General features: G+C 44.9%; 1 protein-coding gene across 1 annotated transcript in view; it reads right to left on the minus strand.

The window, feature by feature from the left end:
* Window positions 1-14,071: 14,071 nt before the first annotated feature.
* Window positions 14,072-22,070, minus strand: part of LOC136641276 (cytosolic phospholipase A2 epsilon-like) — a 47,153-nt gene continuing 39,154 nt past the window's right edge. Inside the window, exons 16-19 of the mRNA XM_066617019.1 lie at window positions 21,415-21,606; window positions 19,882-20,048; window positions 15,436-15,622; window positions 14,072-14,280 (exon numbers count right to left, since the gene is read on the minus strand). Of these exons, the coding sequence (XP_066473116.1) occupies window positions 14,072-14,280; window positions 15,436-15,622; window positions 19,882-20,048; window positions 21,415-21,606 (755 nt within the window). The remainder of the gene's footprint in view (window positions 14,281-15,435; window positions 15,623-19,881; window positions 20,049-21,414; window positions 21,607-22,070) is intronic.

A 22,070-nucleotide genomic window follows, 5' to 3' on the forward strand; every position in this document is an offset into this window, starting at 1 on the left:
TCTTGTTGGACCAGACTCTCTTTGCGAGTCTGGAAAACGTGGTAGCTGCTTTACCGATGCGCTTGTTTAGCTCGGTATCGAGAGAATGAGTGTCGGAGATCGTTGAGCCAAGGTACACAAAGTCATGGACAACCTCCAGTTCATGCTCAGAGATTGTAATGCAGGGAGGTGAGTCCACATCCTGAACCATGACCTGTGTTTTCTTCAGGCTGATTGTCAGTCCAAAATCTTGGCAGGCCTTGCTAAAACGATCCATGAGCTGCTGGAGATCTTTGGCAGAGTGGGTAGTGACAGCTGCATCGTCGGCAAAGAGGAAGTCACGCAGACATTTCAGCTGGACTTTGGATTTTGCTCTCAGTCTGGAGAGGTTGAAGAGCTTTCCGTCTGATCTGGTCCGGAGATAGATGCCTTCTGTTGCAGTTCCAAAGGCCTGCTTCAGCAGGACAGCGAAGAAAATCCCAAACAAGGTTGGTGCAAGAACACAGCCCTGCTTCACTCCGCTTCGGATGTCAAAAGGGTCTGATGTGGAGCCATCGAAGACAACAGTGCCCTTCATGTCCTTGTGGAAAGATCTGATGATGCTGAGGAGCCTGGGTGGACATCCAATCTTGGGGAGAATCTGGAAGAGGCCGTCTCTGCTGACCAGGTCGAAAGCCTTTGTGAGATCTATGAAGGCTATAAAGAGTGGCTGTCGTTGTTCCCTGCATTTCTCCTGCAGTTGTCTAAGGGAGAATACCATATCAGTGGTGGACCTGTTGGCTCGGAATCCACACTGCGATTCTGGATAGACGCTCTCTGCAAGTACCTGGAGCCTCTTTAGTACAACTCGGGCAAACAGCTTTCCTACAACGCTAAGGAGAGAGATGCCGCGGTAGTTGTTGCAGTCACCCCTGTCACCTTTGTTCTTGTACAGCGTGATGATGTTTGCATCCCTCATGTCTTGAGGTACTCCACCTTCTCTCCAGCAGAGACAGAGGATTTCATGCAGCTCAGTGACGATGATCTCTTTGCAGCATTTTAGGACTTCAGCAGGGATGCTGTCTTTTCCAGGTGCCTTGCCAAAGGCAAGGGAGTCCAGGGCCACGTGAAGTTCTTCTAGGGTTGGTTCACTGTCAAGCTCTTCCAGCACAGGCAGGCACTCAATGTTGTTCAGTGCTTCTTCGGTGACTACATTTTCTCTGGAATATAGCTCAGAGTAGTGCTGCACCCAGCGTTCCATCTGCTGCGCCCGATCCTGGATGACCTCGCCTGTGGCAGACTTCAGAGGGGCAATTTTCTTCTGTGTTGGACCTAGGGCCTGCTTGATACCATCATACATCCCCTTGATGTTGCCCGTGTCAGCTGCTATCTGTATCTCGGAACAGAGCTGGAGCCAGTAGTCGTTAGCACATCTCCTGGCAGTCTGTTGGACTTTGCTGCGAGCAATTCGGAGGACCTGCAGGTTGCGCTCACTGGGACAGGCCTTGTATGCTGCTTGAGCTCTCCTCTTTTCCTCAATGACTGGTGTCAACTCCTCAGAGTGGGCTTCAAACCAGTCTGCCGCCTTGTTGGTCTTTTTGCCGAATATGGACAAGGCGGTGTTGTAAACGGTATTCTTGAAATGTTCCCATCTGTTGGATGCATTTGCGTCGGCCGGGCCTGGAAGAGATTCCTCAAGCGCTTGTGCAAATTCCTCCACTTTTCTCTGATCCCGGGTCTTGCTGGTATCAATGCGAGGTCTTCCTTCCTTTTTCGTGTGATACAGTCGCTTTGTTTGCAGTTTCACTCTGCTGCACACCAGGGAGTGGTCAGTGTCGCAGGCAGCACCATGATAACTGCGTGTGATCTTGATGCTGGGAAGGCTGGAGCGTCTGGTGAGGATCAGGTCGAGCTGGTGCCAGTGCTTTGATCTTGGATGTCTCCAAGAGACTCTATGTTGGGGCTTTGTGTTGAAAAACGTGTTGCTGACACAGAGATTACCACAGAGGTGGTAATAAACAGCCTCTTTATTACACATAGATGAACACATAGATGAACAGGCCTTGCTGAGGGAGAATCAGCATGGCTTCTGGAAGGGTAAGTCTTGCCTCACGAACCTTATAGAATTCTTTGAAAAGGTCAACAGGCATGTGGATGTGGGAGAACCCGTGGACATTATATATCTGGACTTTCAGAAGGCGTTCGACACGGTCCCTCACCAAAGGCTACTGAAAAAACTCCTCAGTCAGGGAATTAGAGGGCAGGTCCTCTCCTGGACTGAGACCTGGTTGAAGACCAGGAAACAGAGAGTGGGTGTCAATGGGCAATTTTCACAATGGAGAGAGGTGAAAAGCGGTGTGCCCCAAGGATCTGTCCTGGGACCGGTGCTTTTCAACCTCTTCATAAATGACCTGGAGGCAGGGTTGAGCAGTGAGGTTGCAAAGTTTGCAGACGACACCAAACTTTTCCGAGTGGTGAAGAGCAGAAGTGATTGTGAGGAGCTCCAGAAGGATCTCTCCAGACTGGCACAATGGGCAGCAAAATGGCAGATGCGCTTCAATGTCAGTAAGCGTAAAGTCATGCACATTGGGGCAAAAAATCAAAACTTTAGATATAGGCTGATGGGTTCTGAGCTGTCTGTGACAGATCAGGAGAGAGATCTTGGAGTGGTGGTGGACAGGTCGATGAAAGTGTCAACCCAATGTGCGGCGGCAGTGAAGAAGGCCAATTCTATGCTTGGGATCATTAGGAAGGGTATTGAGAACAAAACGGCTAATATTATAATGCCGTTGTACAAATCTATGGTAAGGCCACACCTGGAGTATTGTGCCCAGTTCTGGTCGCCGCATCTCAAAAAAGACATAGTGGAAATGGAAAAGGTGCAAAAGAGAGCAACTAAGATGATTATGGGGCTGGGGCACCTTCCTTATGAGGAAAGGCTACGGCGTTTGGGCCTCTTCAGCCTAGAAAAGAGATGCCTGAGGGGGGACATGATTGAGACATACAAAATTATGCAGGGGATGGACAAAGTGGATAGAGAGACGTTCTTTACACTCTCACATAACACCAGAACCAGGGGACATCCATTAAAATTGAGTGTTGGGCGGGTTAGGACAGACAAAAGAAAATATTTCTTTACTCAGCATGTGGTTGGTCTGTGGAACTCCTTGCCACAGGATGTGGTAATGGCGTCTGGCCTGGGCGCCTTTAAAAGGGGATTGGACAAGTTTCTGGAGGAAAAATCCATTACGGGGTACAAGCCATGAAGTGTATGTGCAGCCTCCTGATTTTAGAAATGGGTTATGTCAGAATGCCAGATGCAAGGGAGGGCACCAGGATGCAGGCCTTTTGTTATCTGGTGTGCTCCCTGGGACATTTGGTGGGCCGCTGTGAGATACAGGAAGCTGGACTAGATGGGCCTATGGCCTGATCCAGTGGGGCTGTTCTTATGTTCTTAAACTACAATTCCCAGGAGGCCTTGCAGGTCTCTTGTTATCTGGTGTGCTCCCTGGGCATTTGGTGGGCTGCTGTGAGATACAGGAAGCTGGACTAGATGGGCCTATGGCCTGATCCAGTGGGGCTGTTCTTGTTCACTATGCAGAAACAGAGGAAGAGTGGGGCTACTTGTGGTTACTGGTGAGCATAGCATGGCAGAGTTGGTGGGAGGGGTGTCACGTCAGCCCCTTAGAGGTATGCAGCTATTGACAGGTATCCCCTGAGGGTCACTGATATGGGGCACTGCTGGTGAGTCAGCAGCCATGTGGGTACATGGTGCTGACCTGGCTTTCCTCTTCTTTCTACACCACTGCATACCCCCTCTCTCCATGTCAATCACTGCCCATCAACAACTTCACTCCCACGTCAGCTACTGTGGGATATTGGGGCCCAATCCTATCCAACTTTCTAGCACTGATGCAGCTGCAATGCAGTTCCAAGGTAAGGGAACACTTGTTCCCTTACCTTGAGGAGGCCTCTATGACTGCCTCCCCACTGCAGGATGCAGCGAATGCCCCATTGTCATGGCTACATTGACACTGAGAGAGCCAGGGTGGTGTAGTGGTTTGGGAGGTGGACTTAGACCTGGATGATCCAGGTTCAAATTCCCCCTCAGCCACAAAACTTCCTGGGTGACCTTGGGCCAGTCACTTTCTCTCAGCCTCACCTACCTAACAGGGTTGTTGTGAGGACAAGAAAGAGGGGAGGAGCAGCTATGTAAACTGCCCTGAGCTCTTTGGAGGAAGGGCGGTATAAAAAATGTGAAAAATAAATAAAAATAAATTGGCAAGTTGGATGGGATTGGGCCCTTGGTCAGTTTCTCAAGAAGGGTATAAACAGCCCAGAACAAAACAAGTCAGACTATATTTAATATTCCTTTAGGCCGTATGTTTTTATGTGTTTTTTTCAACCATGAATAATACTATAAGAGCAGCCTTCCCCTCCACTGGAATCCCAAATTGAGATGGAACTAATTAAGGAAAAAAAATTTGTATTTAAAGTGGGTCTTTCTCTTCCCCCCCCTCCCCCGGACATCCACCAAATATATTTTAAAATCCGTGGAAGATATTTTAATTTGGGTTGTGTCTAATGTTCTCTCATTTTAATATTTCCGTTGAAAGTAGCACAAAAAAGTTGGAGCACATCATATTGCAGGAAAATATTTATGCCACTGAACATCCATATTGTTTTCATCATGTTCAGCATTCTTTGGTTACCTGGCTCATAGATTTTCGCAGAACCATTTCCCTTCTCAATTATTTATGAGCTTAATTTACTCATGCTGTTGTTGAATTTTATTGGCTGTGGTTTACCTACGTTATGTTGTTTAGAAGTGCTTGTGGTCTGCTAGAAGTGCTTTAATATGCTACATTTTCAAATTCCCATTTGATTATGAAATTTTACCCCCAAATTCATAATTCAAATTTTAAAATTGAAACTCAACATTGAAAAATTACACTGTCCTGTATGAGAAAATGTGTTCCAATTTTATTGCAAATCATCTATCAGATACTGTCAAATGTTAGCTGCTATATCAGATATTATCTAATGCTGGCTACTTCTCCTGCCTTACTTCAGTCATAATCTTATATGAGTTAATGAAAAATTCAAGGTAAAGAAGGAAGGGAGACAGACCAGGGACAGACTACACTTGTTCCCAGTGTGGAAGGGATTGTCACTCCCGAATCAGCCTTTTCAGCCACACTAGACACTGTTCCAGAACCACCATTCAGAGCATGATACCATAGTCTTTCAAAACTGAAGGTTGCCAACAACCTCTTATAATTCATTGATCTCTTTTTAACCACTTTATTGCAAGCATGGACCCAAAGTGAGTCAGCTTATGAATATGACTTAACCAGCTGTGTTTCCTAGAATCACACATGTGCCTAATAGCTCACTGAGACCTGATGTGGAGTTAAATTTAACTATACAGGGGTGTCCCCTTATCTGTGGGACTTCTGTTCTGGAATCCCCATGGATAGCCAAAACCATGAATACGGGCAAATGCCAATCCCTGCAGCCTGGATCCTTCAGAGGGGAGCCCAGCTCCCCTCCACTCTGGAGAGGCTTCTGAGCCCCGCTGAGGCCACGGGCATTTGCCCATGGGGCTTAGAATGGTGGGTCTCAGAATGGCCATTTTCAGCCAAAAAATATAACTTCTGGTTTTCAACCAAAAACGGGAGGTGATGTTTTTTGGCCAAAAACAGCCCTTCTGAGGACCGCCAAGGCTGCGGGCATCCACCTGAGGCATATGCCCATGGCCTCGGTAGGGCTTGGAAGCCCTTCTGGAGGGTAAGGGGAGCTGGGTTCCCCTTGCCTCCAAAGTGGGCTCATTTGGTGGGCCCCATGGGCCCAATCCATGGTTAACTGAAACCACGAATATGGGATTCATATATGTGGGGGTCCCCCCTGTAAACAGCAAGTGAGCAAAACTGGATGAAACTACACTGGGGTAAGGAGGATATATTTATTTATTTAAATGATTTCTATACTGCTTTTTCTAAAAAAAAAAAAAAGCAGTGTTCAACAGAAAGTAAACATACAAAAGATTAAAAAAACACATCAGAATAAATAACTTTAAAATGAAAACCATTAAAACAATTTTAAAAAATATTTTTAGTGGTTTGCCCCTATGACTTGGATCTCAATCACACTGCCCTGCATGCTATTTTTATATTTTTAAAGAAAAATTTCAATTGAAAGCTAATTGAACCACTGAAGGCCTTCTATCTCTGCTACAATTTCACCCATTTTTACTGCCCCCCCCACTTGCTAACTCCCCATCAGATTTAATTGCACTACTAAATGCATGTGACTTGGCCCTAAGAGAGAATGACATAAAAAACACTATTGTGAAACAAATTTAAATGAAACCATTGAGTTCTGGTGAGATAGACCATAATGAATTATAAAGGCAAGTAAAGGCTATAGAGAGTATATAAATAAAGCACATACATAAAAATGGTCTTGTTCATGACTGACTGTTGGGATGTTATCATTTATTATCATTTTCATTTTTGCTTTTTAATTTTTGCATTATCATTATCATTTATATTAATGTTATCATTAATGATTAATGATCCTATTCCTATTCATGTTTACATAAGATCATTGTGTTTTCCACAGGATATACATTTATACCAAAGCCTGGGGCAAGGGGAAGAATCCCAAAAAATATATTTAAAAAATGTAGACCAACAATATCATCCTGTTGTAAAGCTTGCCACACAAATGCTTATCTACATGTTGGATCTACCAAGTAGAGCAGTTGTTTATTCAATACTTGGGTGTAGCAACCAAGAGCCAACACTTGTCGAGTTGGCTCACCTGCTTGAATGGGGATGCTAAGTCACAGGACATAGACAGATGACTTCCTTCCCTGGAAGGCTTAATGGAGGAGGAAGCATCAAATTAAGACATCAAAGTATGAGTTGCCTTATAAAGCTTGTATTTCAACTTTTCCATCCAGAATCTCACCTCTTTGGTACCTACTCACAATTTCAACTTCAAATGTGGAAGAAAACAATGAATGAAAAATAGCACACTGATTCTCCTGCTACCTGGAGAATCAGGTACCTGGGGGGGAAAAAGATGCATTTGAAATGGTTTATGTATTTTTAGTAGGGGGAGAACTACCTATTATCTCAGCATAGCATCTGTTCCAGTAGCTGATGCTTGTGTCTCTCTCGAGTTTATTTTTTCAGACAAGGAACTTTTTTTTTTTCAAATTTCTTTTGGCTACAATACTATACACACTTTCCTGGGAGTAAGTCTCAATGAACACAATGGGACTTACTTCTTAGTAGACATGCATAGGATTGTGCTGTTTGTGGTATAAAGTGGCCTTGAGAACTATTTTGTTGGAAAGAGGTATACAAACATCAATATCTTTCAAGAAACCTGTCTCTAAGGTCAAATCTAGATTTCTGCATCACATCTGCCCCTTTCTTCCCTGAGTTGTCTGACTGTTTAGACAATGTTCTTGACAGCTAAGCTTCACATGTACTTCCTTCTTGCATTATCTATCGCTGCTACATTTGAGTACTCCGGATGATAGCCTGGCACAGAAAATTTGAGAATAATCAAATACAACATGCATTTCACAAACAGAGAAACCGCCACCACTTTCTTGTTAAGCATTTCTTACCGGACGTAAACCAGAGCATGAAGCAGCTGTGACCACATCGAAGGCATGTGTTGTTATAAAAGGCAATTTTCTTGGCCGACGTTTCTGAAACATGCTTAGGGCTATTTTGCTGACAGGTGTCATTGAGAAGGAGCCTTAAAAATGAAACTTGAGACCCGCCCTTTTCTATTGCAGGAGGGAAATAGATCCCAGCCCATTTTCTCCTACTCCAGTAGACGAGGAAGTCCATCAAATGCCTGCAAAATGAACAGACTGATTGCCTGGAGGCAGGAGGTTGTGAAAGCTAATCGTACTCCCTCCCCCTTTTTTCGCTCCTTCCAATGTCTACATTTGTGCATCAGATATCACGGGACTTTGGCTACATGCCAGATTATGAACAAAATTACACAGGACTAAAAAAAACTTTTTAAAAAATTGCCAAGGGTGTTTGAATGAATTTAGTCTATTTTGGGGTGCTGAATCCAAAAATGGCATTTGCCTGGTTTGCTATAGTGTGGGGGGTACAGTGTAGCCCCCTTATATGTTGATTCAAGCAGCTTTCTCATCTAGGAAGCCAACGCTTGGTTTCCTCTCAAGGAAGCTGCCTGAACAGCATATCGGGTGGCTGTGCCGTACCCCCACAAATTATAGCAAATTGGGCAAAACCAATGCCATTTTTGGATTTAGCACCTCAAATATACCCAATGATAGATCTAACTTTTAAGACAGCAAAGTGGTCACAGGCCTATGTGATCATTTATTTTTTTTTCCAGTGAAACACATTTAGGGCACAATCCTGAGGCTCCCTTGGGACTTATGCCGGCTCAGGAGGGTCGCAAACATGCCATAAGGCACGTATGCTGCCTCCCTGTGAGTCAGCTAGGCTGGCACGTGGAGGTGCGCCAGCCTGCTGAGGCTTACTTAAGCCTCTGTGCCAACAGAGGCGCCGACCCTTGCGTTGGCTGACCCAAGACTCTGGGATGATCAGGGAGGAGGTGGGAGGGAGGCGTTCCGGGGCGAGGGGGGAGGTGATGGGCAGCCCCGGGGGCAGACAGGGAGCAGGAGGCAGGGCTGGGACCCAGCGGTTATGACGGATCCCAACCCCGTAACCCGAGCAGCACAGAGTGGCTTCAAGCCACCTCCTGAGGTGGCACAAGTCCGAGGAGACCCATAGAGACTGCAGTGGCTTACCCGGAGGTAAGAGGAAGAGTTTCCCCTTACCTCTGGCTGAGCCACTTTGGGCACCTATCCTGTGTGGATACAACGCAAGCCTCTTGGTTTGCCTGTTCTAGTGCAAGATAGGATTGTGCCCTTAAAGACTTTACCTCACCACATAATTCATCAAAAGAATTCTTTATCCCGAGAAAAATTGGTTGTAACCAAAACATAGTGGCCACCATGTGTTCCCCCCTTGCTCTGCCCGGTCTTGTGGGTAGGCGGAATCATTACTGAATCAATCATTATTGAAATTAGTGGCATCTTAAAGCATGCTTTTAAGGGGTTAAACAGCATAATGGATGTACAATGACTTTGGGGCCTTTGTAAATTAAACTAGATTTGCCAATGCACACCTACAAAAGCAGGTGTGATTTGTTTTCTTTAAGTTGCTTTCCTCAGTATCTTAGCTGAGAATCTGAAACACTGCCTGAGGCTTCCTAGAGTTCTTCTGGGAATATTCCTAGGTAAGATAGTCTCTAGTAGATTAATTTGAAGGTTACACAACAAACAAAATCTCCAGAGAAGACCCAGGGTTTATTTTAGTGCCAGGATTTATTAGGCTTAAGGTTCTATCCTGGAAAAAAAAAAAAAAGCAGGGATTGCAGTTTAAATTAGGTGGCAACAAATTTGAGAAGCATTTTGGAGACTGGTCAACTGAATAATAGTACTTTTAATATAATGAACATCCAAGATAATCATCAAGTGCTGCATGTTGCTTGAATCAAATCAATATTTTAATGTACATTTGTTTAGTGAATTACAGCCCAAACCTAGCTAAATTCCTGCACATTGATGCAGCTGCACCGGTGTGTGGGCTACACTGCGTGCTGCAAGGGAATGTCACAGGGTAAGTCTGCTGCAATGGGTCAACCTGGTGCAAATCTGCCACAATATCACTCACACAAATCTGGGTTGATCTCTATTGGCAGAGCAGGCTTAGGAAGGGAGATAGGATATACTGCTTTCTGGCGCCACTGATTCCACACCCACCTGAGCCTGATATGCCCTTTCCCTGCCCCACTGACAGCCTCCCTCATGCCATTCCACCCTCTTCCACCCTCCCCTGCCCCTGCATCAGATGCACCTGGTCTGGAGGGCTTCCCTGCAGCCACTGATGTCAGGAGGAAAGCTTCAGCTTTCCCACAGGCATGCCTGGTCTTCATACTGTCACAGCGTGCTTTATGGTGCTTTTGAGCTAGCACATGCCAGCGAAATGTGTTCTGCTGGCGCTATTGGGTGATAGAACTGGGCCATTCACTTAACTGGTTGTAATACTATATTTGAAATTACAAATGAAAGATTGGAACTACACATAGTATGAACTGAGAATAACTTGTGACCTGAAGTCAAATATAAAATAATTCTCAGTCCAAATATAATCTAACCCAGAAACTCTGTGTCTAGTAAGGCAAAGGTAGACTTCAGGCCAACTTCAGGCCAATATTTCTTTCAAATATTTATATCCCACAAAGCTTTTGTCCCATTTAAGGAATCACCAGAGTGACTAACCCCCCCCCCAAAAAAAAAAAATTCAAAACTAAAACAGTAACTAAAAGGCAAACGATCATGTTTCAAATCTAAAAGATTCCACAATTCAGTCTTCGTAAAGAAATTAAACATGTTATTTGCCCATGCACTCCCCAATGAACATGTGAGACAAAGACAGGGGTGAATGGACCATTTTACTAACAGTTGGTTACAAAAAAACAGATGGGCCATGATTCAAATGACTTGGACCCGAGATGCAGAAACACACATATGAACTTGTACAGATTTGAATCACGCATGTCAAAAACTTGGGCGCTGACCTGGGATTTGGTGATTTTACCCTAAAAATGAAAAGACTCAAATAGACTCAAGACTCACTTTTGTGTGTGCTTGTGACTCTGTTTTGTGCTTGCTTGCTTTTTTTTTTTTGCCACTTCCTCAACTTATTTCTCGATAGGACTCAAACTTGAGTCAAAATTTTTAAACAAATGACTTTGGACAAGTTGCTACAGCTGCCATTATGATTCGTGGATGACTCAAGTCAAGGGTGCAGAGACTTGAGATTCTACTTCGAGGTGTGGCTCCAGCACATCGCTGCAAAAGATGGAAACATGAGACCTTTCGCAGTTAGGGAATGACAGACCATAATGCGGAGGGTGCTTAACTAAGGGTGTCAGACAACTGGCCAACCCCCTGTCTGGGCATTCCTTTCCTCACTCCAAGCTGGACCCCCTGCAGGGGACAAGCTTATCACAGTCAACCCCCATAAGGGAGAGAGGCAGCCAGACCAAAGAAGCCTGCCTCAAGCTGGAAGCATCTGAGGCTCTCATGGTGATCCAGGCCAGGGACAATGCAGCTAGCCCAGGCCTGATCCAGGTCCCTGGCCTGATCCAGGCCAGGGACAATGCATCAGCGAGCAACTGAGGAGTGAAAATGAGTTCTTGCTCTGCCGTTGCTGACCTCAGTGTGCACCCCAAATGCCAACTTCAAGTCTTTGTGCTTGCGCTACCCTGCCATAAGAGGGATTAGCCTAGAACAAGGCACTTAGCCAGTTCGGGAACAATGATTGGGCTTGGGCCCTTTTGAAACAGGAGCTTTGCTGGAAGGGGCACCACCCCATTTCTGGTTCCTGTATTGGCCCTTATCAGGCTTGTTCTACTTGCCTTTGCCAGAGGAGCAGAGAGGGTGCTTGGACCCGCACAGGCTGCCTGTGTGTTCGTAGGGACAATTTCACTGGGAATTTCGCGCTTTTAGGTTGTACTCAAAGCAGATATGTGGGGGTTGAACCCAGTGTCCCATGGACTGACTATTGGTGTTCCCCAGCATGATGCAGGCAATAATATGCCTACTGCCTGAACAATCTCCTTGCAAGAACCTGGAAGGTACCACAAGCTGGTCCCACAGCTTCCCCTGGCATCTCCCAGCTCAGAAGGGGATCCTGAGCTGCTCTTATCCCAAAATGCTCATTATAAGACATCCATCCTGACCCCATAAAGCTCCTAATGATCTGGTGAAATATTTAAATATTTTAAAAGGATGGGGCCCCTGTGTAGTTGGCCTGCATGACCAAACCACCGAAGATGGTGTAACTGTATAGCCAGTTGATCCAGTTTTGATCTTCTGTTTGTGGGTGGTCTCTTGATTGTGGACAGGTTCCACTATGATGGCGACACTCAGGTTCCCTATACAGCATGCTGAACAGGTCAACACATTTGCCCCTCCAAATTTTGTCCTTCACCACAGGAGCTAGGTAACCCCAAGGCGAAGAGCAACCTCCCCATAAGACAAGGGAGGATAAGAGGCCTGTTGCCAGGGGAGGTTGCCAGCAAACCCCAGATAAGCCCCATAAGAGGTGGCATAACATTCAGCGTTGCTAAGAAAAGTAGTAATAAAGCCTGAAGCAAGTCAGGTAATCTGCTAATCCATTTACATAACAACAGAAGTGAGAAATAGCTTCTCACTCAGCCCAGTGAATCAAGGCAATGCCTGAAACTTTAGCCTACATTATGTTCATCATGCTTATGTTTATGTACATTATGTTTAGCTCACATTAGGTCACCTTATGTTCCACGGAGTTATATATGAATAGTAATAAGCAGAAACATCCCCCAAGAGGAAGAATTTATGCAGTATGACTGAATATTTCTCCATTTGCAAATAGTGACTCCTGTTCCAGCCAATCTTGCATTTCAACACCAGTTTGTTACGGAAGGGCTTCAATCAAAGTCGCTCCCCGAGGCTTGGAACTTTCACTAAAAGCGGACGCAAAGCACTTCTGATTGGCAGGAGGTGCTTTGTGCCCACTTTTAGCAAATGTTCCAAGCCTCGGGGAGCGCAGTGCAGGGCTGTGTAGGACTCCCTGCATCTCCTGCAGCCTGCTGCAGCCCTGCCTTCTGAAAGTAAGTGCAAAGCAACCCCCTTGCCCCCTCCTTAGCATCCCTCCTGGGGATCCCTCCTGGGGATCACATCACTGCCTTACCCCCCCTTCCCGCAAGAACTTACTGAGGGAGTAAAGATCCCTCAAAGTTTGAGAACCACTGCTCTATACTATACCAACGCACGAAGCATGGAGAACAAACAAGATCAACTAGCACTGTTGCTACAGGGAGGTCTGTATGATCTCATAGGTATTATTGCAAACGGATGGGATGAGATGCACACCTAGAATGAATTAACCATAGTATACAACATACTCAAGCGGAAGAAACAAAACAGGAATGGTGAGGAGTAGTGGTACCTGTTAAGGAAGTTTGCGTCTATGAGGAAATCCAGGAAGGTGAAAGGCCAGGTAAGAGCATTGGAGTAAAAATAAAAGAGTGTGAACTTGATGATAAAATACCTCTGAAGGTCTGTTACAGCTGCCAAGCCATAAGGAAGACCTGGGCAATGCTCTCCTGGAGCAAAGAGCCAAGTTTTCAAAGAGGACAGATGTGGTAGTAATTGGAAACTTCAGCTATCTAGAAATGAACAGTTGTTCAAATGTTATTTTGTCAATGCCTATATTGACCAGATATTTCTTAAGGGTCTTCAGCATTGCACCTAGTATACCAATGACAATAGAGCTGCTTCTCCTGCCCCCAAAATAAGCTGCGTTTCAATTTCCAGTTCTTTGTATTTTGTGATCTTCTTCCAATTGTTTCTCCTCAATTTGATTATCTCTGGAATGGCCACATCAATAAGCATCACTTGTTTCTTCTCATCCACAGTTATTTGTGGTGTATTGTGTTCCTATTTTTTATCTGTCTGGATTTTGACATCCCACAAGATGCTGACCTGCTCATTTTCTACTACCTTCTCAGGTATGTGCTCTCACCATATTTTTACGTCATTCCAGAATTCTTACACAAGTGGAGCATAGTTGCAATTTCAGTATTATTATTATTATTATTATTATTATTATCATCATCATCATCATCATCATCATCATCATCATCATCATCATCATCATTATCATTATCATTATCATTATCATTATTATTAAGAATATTTATATTGCTTTTCAACAGGAGTCATTCATAAAGCGGTTTACATAGAAAAATAAATCAGTAAATAGGTCCCTGTCTCCAAAGGGCTCACAATCTAAAAATATTCAGAAGAGAGACCAGTAACAGCCAATAGAAAAGAGGCCATGTTGGGATGAAGAGGGACAGTTGCTCTCCCCCTGCTAAATATAAGAGGACACCACTTTGAAAGGTGCCTCCTTGCCCAGTTCGTAAGGAGTATGTCCTTTCCTAACAGCAAAAGCAGTGCTACACCAATCCTTGGAACATGTTTAGGCACTGCCTATCTCTTCTGCCATTTTTTCCGCTCTGTTGCTCTTTGCAAAGCCTGGAGGATCAAGTATTTATTATTCTGGATGTTGTAGCTTGTCAGTTCCACCAGTTTATCAAAATTTTCCGCGGTGTACTGAAGATGTTGTATTGCATAAGGTGAATGGGGACCAGTCACATCAACTTCACCATATTTCATTTCAGAGGGACTGCGTTGCACACCTGCAAAACAGTTCAACAAACAAAAAGGACAAGTCAGGGTGCACGGCAGAATTCTAGAGTAGAAACATCTGCTCTCCTTCCATGACTCACAATTACTGTAATCTCTTCTAAAGAATGTCAGTGGTAGTACCTGGGAGGGGCAAAGGTGACAAATGTCCTATGTGCCAAGCTGGGAGGGCAGCACCGTGCCACCTTCCACCACGGTGCCCCCTCCATGGCAGTCAGGGTCTTTTGCCTATATGGGGAGCAGGAAGCCTCCCCAACCCTCAGAAGACCCTGTAAAGGTCTTGGGGGGCCAAAAAAAAATCACTTTCAGTTTCATGGAGGAAACAACAAGTGACATTTTTAAGCCCTTAGAACAGAGGTTCCCAACTGTGAGCTGTGGCTCTCTGTGGAGTCGCAGAAAACAGCCAGGGGGGCTGTGGAATTCTCATGAAAAACCTATTGTCCTATACAATGTGTATTATTGTAGCTCTAAAGGGTAGTCCTGGCCAATAGCCCAATAGGTCCAGGGAGACACCAGTTGAAAATGTTTGGGAACCACTACCTTAGAAGGCTAATGAGGACTGGGGAGGCTTCCCCACCCCTCAGAAGGCCTTCTAAGGGCATAAAAACGTCACTTCTCGTTTCCTCCATGAAACTGGAAGTGGTGTTTTTCGGCTCTCTGAGGCCTTTACAAGGCCTTTGGAGGGTTGGGGAGGGTGTGCATGCCTCCCTGAGTCTCCTGAAGGGAGGCAGAGGGTGGCAGCCTGCCAGTGGGGGGGACGGGACGGGATGGAAGCCTGCGGTCATGGCCCGGGCAGTACCAGGGCCAGGATCTCCACTGAAGAATGTCAAAGACCCAAAGAGAAGGGCACACAACGAGAAATTACCTAGTGGAAGAATATTTGAGCTTTAAATAATCATAATATTTTATTTATTTGCAATAGCTTACATGGTTCAGTTTATATGCACCCGTTCAGTTCCAAAATCATCATACTAAGGAAGGATTAAGAAGAGATTTATATGAGTGCCAAAAATGCAGGATGGTTTAGTAGGAGGATTAGTTGTGATAATTATGCCAGTGTCTGGGTTTGTTCTGTGTAATCAGCAATGAGTTATGATAATAAAAAGCTTGTTGGAGCCATGAATATGAATACACTGTTTATAACTTACCTGGTGCTTTATATTTTCTGAAGGTGTCATTTACTAAAGGGAAGAAAACCACAATGGGTGCTCTTGAACTCTTGGCATCTTCAAAGACATAGCACTCCTTCAGATCCCTTTCCTTAAGATTACTCAAATCTATACGGGGGAACGGAATTCCTTGCTTTAAAAAGTACCTGGAGGCTTCTTCTAATGGCTGGATTATCATAGGACAAAACAAAAACAGAGGTAAGACTGTGTGCTATGTCTTTATTCATACTCAGTATAGTTTGTTTTAAAATACATATTTTAGTGGTTTGTGACCTGCCCAATGAATTGAAACTAGACATTTGCACCAATGGAGGGCTGCACGGGAGTATGACAGCATGCATGTATTTCCCATTCTCCGTGACAACATATTGTGCCGCCTGCATGTGCATCTATGCGGGGAGTGGCGGAGGGGAACAGGGACATGGTTCGGTTGAGCCTGCAGGAATCCTCTGTGCAAGTGCTTTGCAACTGCACTGGATCAAGATTGTGCCCATAGTATTTATATGCCGCTTGAAAGTGTTCCAAGTGATCCACATAGTACATAGTTGGCAACCTTCAGTCTCGAAAGACTATGGTATCGCGCTCTGAAAGGTGGTTCTGGAACAGCGTCTAGTGTGGCTGAAAAAGCCGATTCGGGAGTGACAATCCCTTCCACACTGGGAGCAAGTGCAGTCTGTCCCTGGCCTGTCTCCCTGGCTATGGGCCTTCCTTCTTTGCCTCTTAGCCTCAGACTGTTGGCCAAGTGTCTCTTCAAACTGGGAAAGGCCATGTTGCACAGCCTGCCTCCAAGCGGGCCGCTCAGAGGCCAGGGTTTCCCACTTGTTGAGGTCCACTCCTAAGGCCTTCAGATCCCTCTTGCAGATGTCCTTGTATCGCAGCTGTGGTCTACCTGTAGGGCACTTTCCTTGCACGAGTTCTCCATACAGGAGATCCTTTGGGATCCGGCCATCATCCATTCTCACGACATGACCGAGCCAACGCAGGCGTCTCTGTTTCAGTAGTGCATACATGCTAGGGATTCCAGCACGTTCCAGGACTGTGTTGTTTGAAACTTTGTCCTGCCAGGTGATGCCGAGAATACGTCGGAGGCAGCGCATGTGGAAAGCATTCAGTTTCCTCTCCTGTTGTGAGTGAAGAGTCCATGACTCGCTGCAGTACAGAAGTGTACTCAGGACGCAAGCTCTGTAGACCTGGATCTTGGTATGTTCCGTTAGCTTCTTGTTGGACCAGACTCTCTTTGTGAGTCTGGAAAACGTGGTAGCTGCTTTACCGATGTGTTTGTTTAGCTCGGTATCGAGAGAAAGAGTGTCGGAGATCGTTGAGCCAAGGTACACAAAGTCATGGACAACCTCCAGTTCATGTGCAGAGATTGTAATGCAGGGAGGTAAGTCCACATCCTGAACCATGACCTGTGTTTTCTTCAGGCTGATTGTCAGTCCAAAATCTTGGCAGGCCTTGCTAAAACGATCCATGAGCTGCTGGAGATCTTTGGCAGAGTGGGTAGTGATAGCTGCATTGTCGGCAAAGAGTAAGTCACGCAGACATTTCAGCTGGACTTTGGACTTTGCTCTCAGTCTGGAGAGGTTGAAGAGCTTTCCATCTGATCTGGTCCGGAGATAGATGCCTTCTGTTGTAGTTCCAAAGGCCTGCTTCAGCAGGACAGCGAAGAAGATCCCAAACAAGGTTGGTGCAAGAACACAGCCCTGCTTCACGCCGCTTCGGATGTCAAAGGGGTGTGATGTGGAGCCATCAAAGACAACAGTGCCCTTCATGTCCTTGTGGAAGGATCTGATGATGCTGAGGAGCCTGGGTGGACATCCAATCTTGGGGAGAATCTTGAAGAGGCCATCCCTGCTGACCAGGTCGAAAGCCTTCGTGAGATCTATGAAGGCTATAAAGAGTGGCTGTCGTTGTTCCCTGCATTTCTCCTGCAGTTGTCTAAGGGAGAATACCATATCAGTGGTGGACCTGTTGGCTCGGAATCCACGCTGTGACTCTGGATAAATGCTCTCTGCAAGTACCTGGAGCCTCTTTAGTGCAACTCGGGCAAACAACTTTCCTACAACGCTAAGGAGAGAGATGCCACGGTAGTTGTTGCTACCTGTCGCCTTTGTTCTTGTACAGCGTGATGATGTTTGCATCCCTCATGTCTTGAGGTACTCCACCTTCTCTCCAGCAGAGACAAAGGATTTCATGCAGCTCAGTGATGATGATTTCTTTGCAGCACTTTAGGACTTCAGCAGGACTTCAGTAAGTGATCCACATACATTATCTTGATCCTTACAACCACCTTCCAAAATATGCTGGTGTCATTCTCACCACATCACAAATGGAGAGATGAGACTGAACAATAGTAGCAGCTCTAAGGTCACCTAGTGAGTTCATGGCAAATGCAAGATTTGAATCATAGACTTCTTGATCCACAATTCAGATGCTGCACCAGCTCTCAATTGCTTGATAAGAAAAAATGGAGTAAGTGAAGTGCATGACGATTAAGGGAAGATGAACAGGAGGATCAAGGAAGCAAGAACTATTACGGAAAAGACGTAGCATTGAGGACTACTGCGCTACTCCATGATTATTATCAAGAACTAGCTGGCACAGTGCAGCCCTAGGACTATAAAAAAGCCTAAATCTGGTTGGATCAGGCCATAGGCCCATCTAGTCCAGCTTCCTGTATCTCACAGTGGCCCACCAAATGCTTCAGGGAGCACACAAGACAACTGACACAACCTGCATCCCGGTGCCCTCCCCTGCATCTGGCAATCAGAGGCAGCCTGCCTCTAAAACCAAGAGCTTGCACATGCCTACTATGAGTTGTAACCCATAATGAACTTCTCCTCCAGAAATTTGTCCAATCCTCTCTTAAAGGCATCCAGGCAAGATGCCATAACTACTTCTTGTGGCAAAGAGCTCCACAAACTAATTACACCCTGGGTAAAGAAATATTTTCTTCTGTCTGTCCTAACTCTCCTAACACTCAACTTTCGTGGATGTCCCCTGGTTCTGGTGTTATGTGAGAGGGAAAAGAGCATCTCTCTATCCACTTTGTTCATCCCCTGCATGATTTTGTATGTTTCAATCATGTCCCCCCCCATCAGGCGCCTCTTTTCTAGACTGAAGAGACCCAAACATTGTAGCCTTTCCTCATAGGGAAGGTGCCCCAGCCCAGTAATCATTTTGGTTGCTCTCTTTCGCACTTTTCCATCTCCACTCTATCCTTTTTGAGATGTGGAGACCAGAACTGGATGCAGTACTCCAGGTGTGGCCTTACGATCGATTTGTACAACAGCATTACAATATTAGCCGTCTTATTCTAAATGCCTTTTCTAATTATCACAAGAATGGAATCATGGAATCTAGGGCAAAACATAGTTTGGTTCACAATTCAAAGGGCCACAGCAACAAAAAGAAAGAAAGAAAGAAAGAAAGAAAACATGAGGAGTTAGGAAAGCAAACTGGACTGAGATCAAAGCCAAAAGCAGGCAGTGGAAAGGGAAACAATGGGACCATAGCCCAGGATAACTGGATATTCTTCATAGCTGATTAGTGCCCTGTTATATCTCCAAGGCCCAAAAGACATCTTATGCATACCAAGAGTTAATTCAATCTATTGAAAGCTTTACAAATTGTTAAGTCTTTAAAATCTATTGTCAACTTCAGAATTGCATCTGGTAATTTTCTTTTTTTAACCACATAATGTTAAAATTAATGTTTTTTCTGCCTTGTTTGATGTTTTTACTTGTTATGATACTCTGTACTTGACTATAAAGCTTTGTAGGCCGCCTTGGCCATTTGCTTTGGCATGGGAAAAGTGGGGTATAAATTTCTTAAAATAGAAAAAAAGAAATAAAGACAAAGATCTACATCTCAATTTGGGGGGGGGGGTGTGGACCATTGAAACCAAAAATAGTGAGTGAAGGCTTGAGAGGACAGGTCAAGGGAGACAGCTACAAAAAGGAACAGAAAACCAAAAATCATTTAAGCCAAAATTATCAGGACTTGCTTTTTTAAAAGCACACATTTGGGACCAACTAAAGGCTGGGTTATAGGTTGTTATGGTTTCCACATGGGGACTCAGGGCTTCCCACATGACTTCCTCATGGGGAATCAAAGAAGATTCCACATGAAAGTTACTGTATACAGTGATCATACATGGTTACCATGTAGAACACCTCACCACATGTATCGTTCACTCATATATCTACTGGCACGGATGTGAAAACCCTTCATAAAATGAGGCAATCCATGTAGCAAAGTTAGTGAATACATTATGTAACAGTATGAAGAAGAATCCATGCAGCCTTCAAGTGGTGCTCAGAACATAAGGACACTAGTCTTCATATTTTTCTCTTGAGTTTGTAAGCATAAAAGCTGAAAGTGGCAATTCAAAACACACAGGTGTTACGTTGCAATTCATCTCACCGCTGTCTGTGATCCTGTAGAATAATTGAGATGCAGAATAACATCCACCTTCCTTTCCGGCCTCATGAGAGGGGGGTAGCTGGTGTCAATATAGGCTGCAGTGTCTGTCAAGGACAGGTTTTCTGAGGTTGCTGTCAGCTCGTTAGGAAAAGTTGCTAGTACTGTATCTGAAAAACAAACGTTCTTGTTAGCACTGTACTGTTTAAAGCAGTGTTATCTGATGCCATTTCAATCAACTTATCTTGTTCAAGGCCTTTACCTTTTCCTCATCCTTTTGATTAACTTATCCTTTTGGTCTTTCAATAATGCACCACACAATAGGGTTTGAATTAAAGGGGACAAAGTACTAAAGGTCCCCTACTCTCACCACATTTTTGCAACATTTCATGCCTTCCCCAGTATTGATTTAAACAATCACCTAATCATTGGGCAACATTCCACACTTAAAAAATGCAATCCAGATGCGCCATTGGGCCCACATAATTCCCTTGCACCAGCCCAGAGGTGTCACAAAGATGCCATTAGGCACTTTAGCACCACCTCAGGAGTCGTGAGGTTGAATCTAGTGCTGCTGCGTCAGAAGGTCGGTGAGTTCGCACTAGCTGAGTCAGGCCAGCATGGGGGTCTGGGGAGGGCAGGGGTAGGGTGCTTTGGGTGTGTTCTGGGATGGGGGAGGGTGAACGGTGGGCAGGTTGGAGGGAAGACTGGGCCCAGGAGGGAGATGGAGCCGGGATCCAGCACTTATGCTGGATCCTAACCCCCTACCCGGGCGTCCTGGCCTTCCACCGGGCCGCTCAAATCTGCATCACTTCTTTAGGTGGCACAGAACCAAGTAGCCCCTCGCAGCTGCCACACAACACGGGGTAAAGGGAATGCATTCCCCTTATTCAGAGTTGTGCTGCAACCCAGCCCAGCCCTGCTCTGGATGCAGTACAGGCCTGCCAGCCTGCTTCCTCTAAGGTAGGTGTCTCCAAACATTTTGGCCAGAGGGCCACATCAAATATCTGGTGTGGGTCCAAGGCCAGAAAAAATTTTTAAATATAAAATTTAAATAAATTAATTAGAGATGGAACATAGATGAGTGAATAAATGAATGAATGGGCTCATTTATTCAACCTCTCTGGCCCTCAGAACACCCTCCAGACACAATCAGAGCACAGTTCTGGTCATGTTCAGTTCAGTGGGCCAGAGGCTTTCAGGGGACAAGAGATTGGCCGCGAGTCGGAAAGAGGCTTGCTGCGAGCCACATCTGGCCCCCGGGCCGGGGATTGGAGACCCCTGCTCTAAGGCATGTTAGGATTGGGTTGCTGGGTGCATACCTAGTTTGACCCTTAGTTTAGACATCACACCATTTATGTTGCTAATTTCAGTGTTGCTTATTTCAGAAACAGATTTATACAAAATAAAAATTGCAGGATATTTATTCTGATTTATTATCATACAAATTTCTCTATCTAACTTTAATCAGAAACTCATTCAGTCTTCTCCAGGGTTAACTATCATTCATATAGCCTGAATTCCTGAACTGCTTACCTTTCCATAAAGCAAAGTTTTTATTATCGAGATACCCATTGTGTAATTGGAATCCCTTCAGGAAATTGTAGATTTTAGAAGTAGTGATGCGCTCTGTGATGACTTTGCGAAGGAGCTGAGTAGATTTACAATCAGGAACAATCAGGCGAGTATTCAATTCATGTGGTCTTGGTGGCTGAAGTGGATTTGCCTCTGCAGATCAGAAGAAATTATAATTAGAAGAAATTAGCTGAAGCATTCATTTGTAGGAAGAACAAAATTAAAGACTGATGTATGATGGAGAATTTTTTAAAAATCTTTGTTATGATTCATGGTCATGACAAATATAATTAGGGACAATCAAGATCCAAGTGATCTGGTGCTCAGCTTGGGAAAAGTAGGAGTTAAATGGATTTTAACATCATTACCTGTCTTCAGGAAAACAAATTAAACAAAGGCTTGGAATACACAATTTCAAACAGTGAAATAGATGTATTGTCTTCAAATACAGAGGTTCCATTTCTACATGGCAGATAAATAAAGGTTCCAAATTAAGAGGAAAAACGAGGAACACCAAGTGCTAGGGACAATGGGGGAGATCTGGTGCCTTCATGTCTTATTTGTGGGCCTCTTGGACGGTGTCTGAGAGACCTTTAGAGATGAGTGAGCTGGTGGGC

This window comes from Tiliqua scincoides, chromosome 1, assembly GCF_035046505.1.
Source record: "Tiliqua scincoides isolate rTilSci1 chromosome 1, rTilSci1.hap2, whole genome shotgun sequence".
In the NCBI taxonomy this organism is placed as follows: domain Eukaryota; kingdom Metazoa; phylum Chordata; class Lepidosauria; order Squamata; family Scincidae; genus Tiliqua; species Tiliqua scincoides.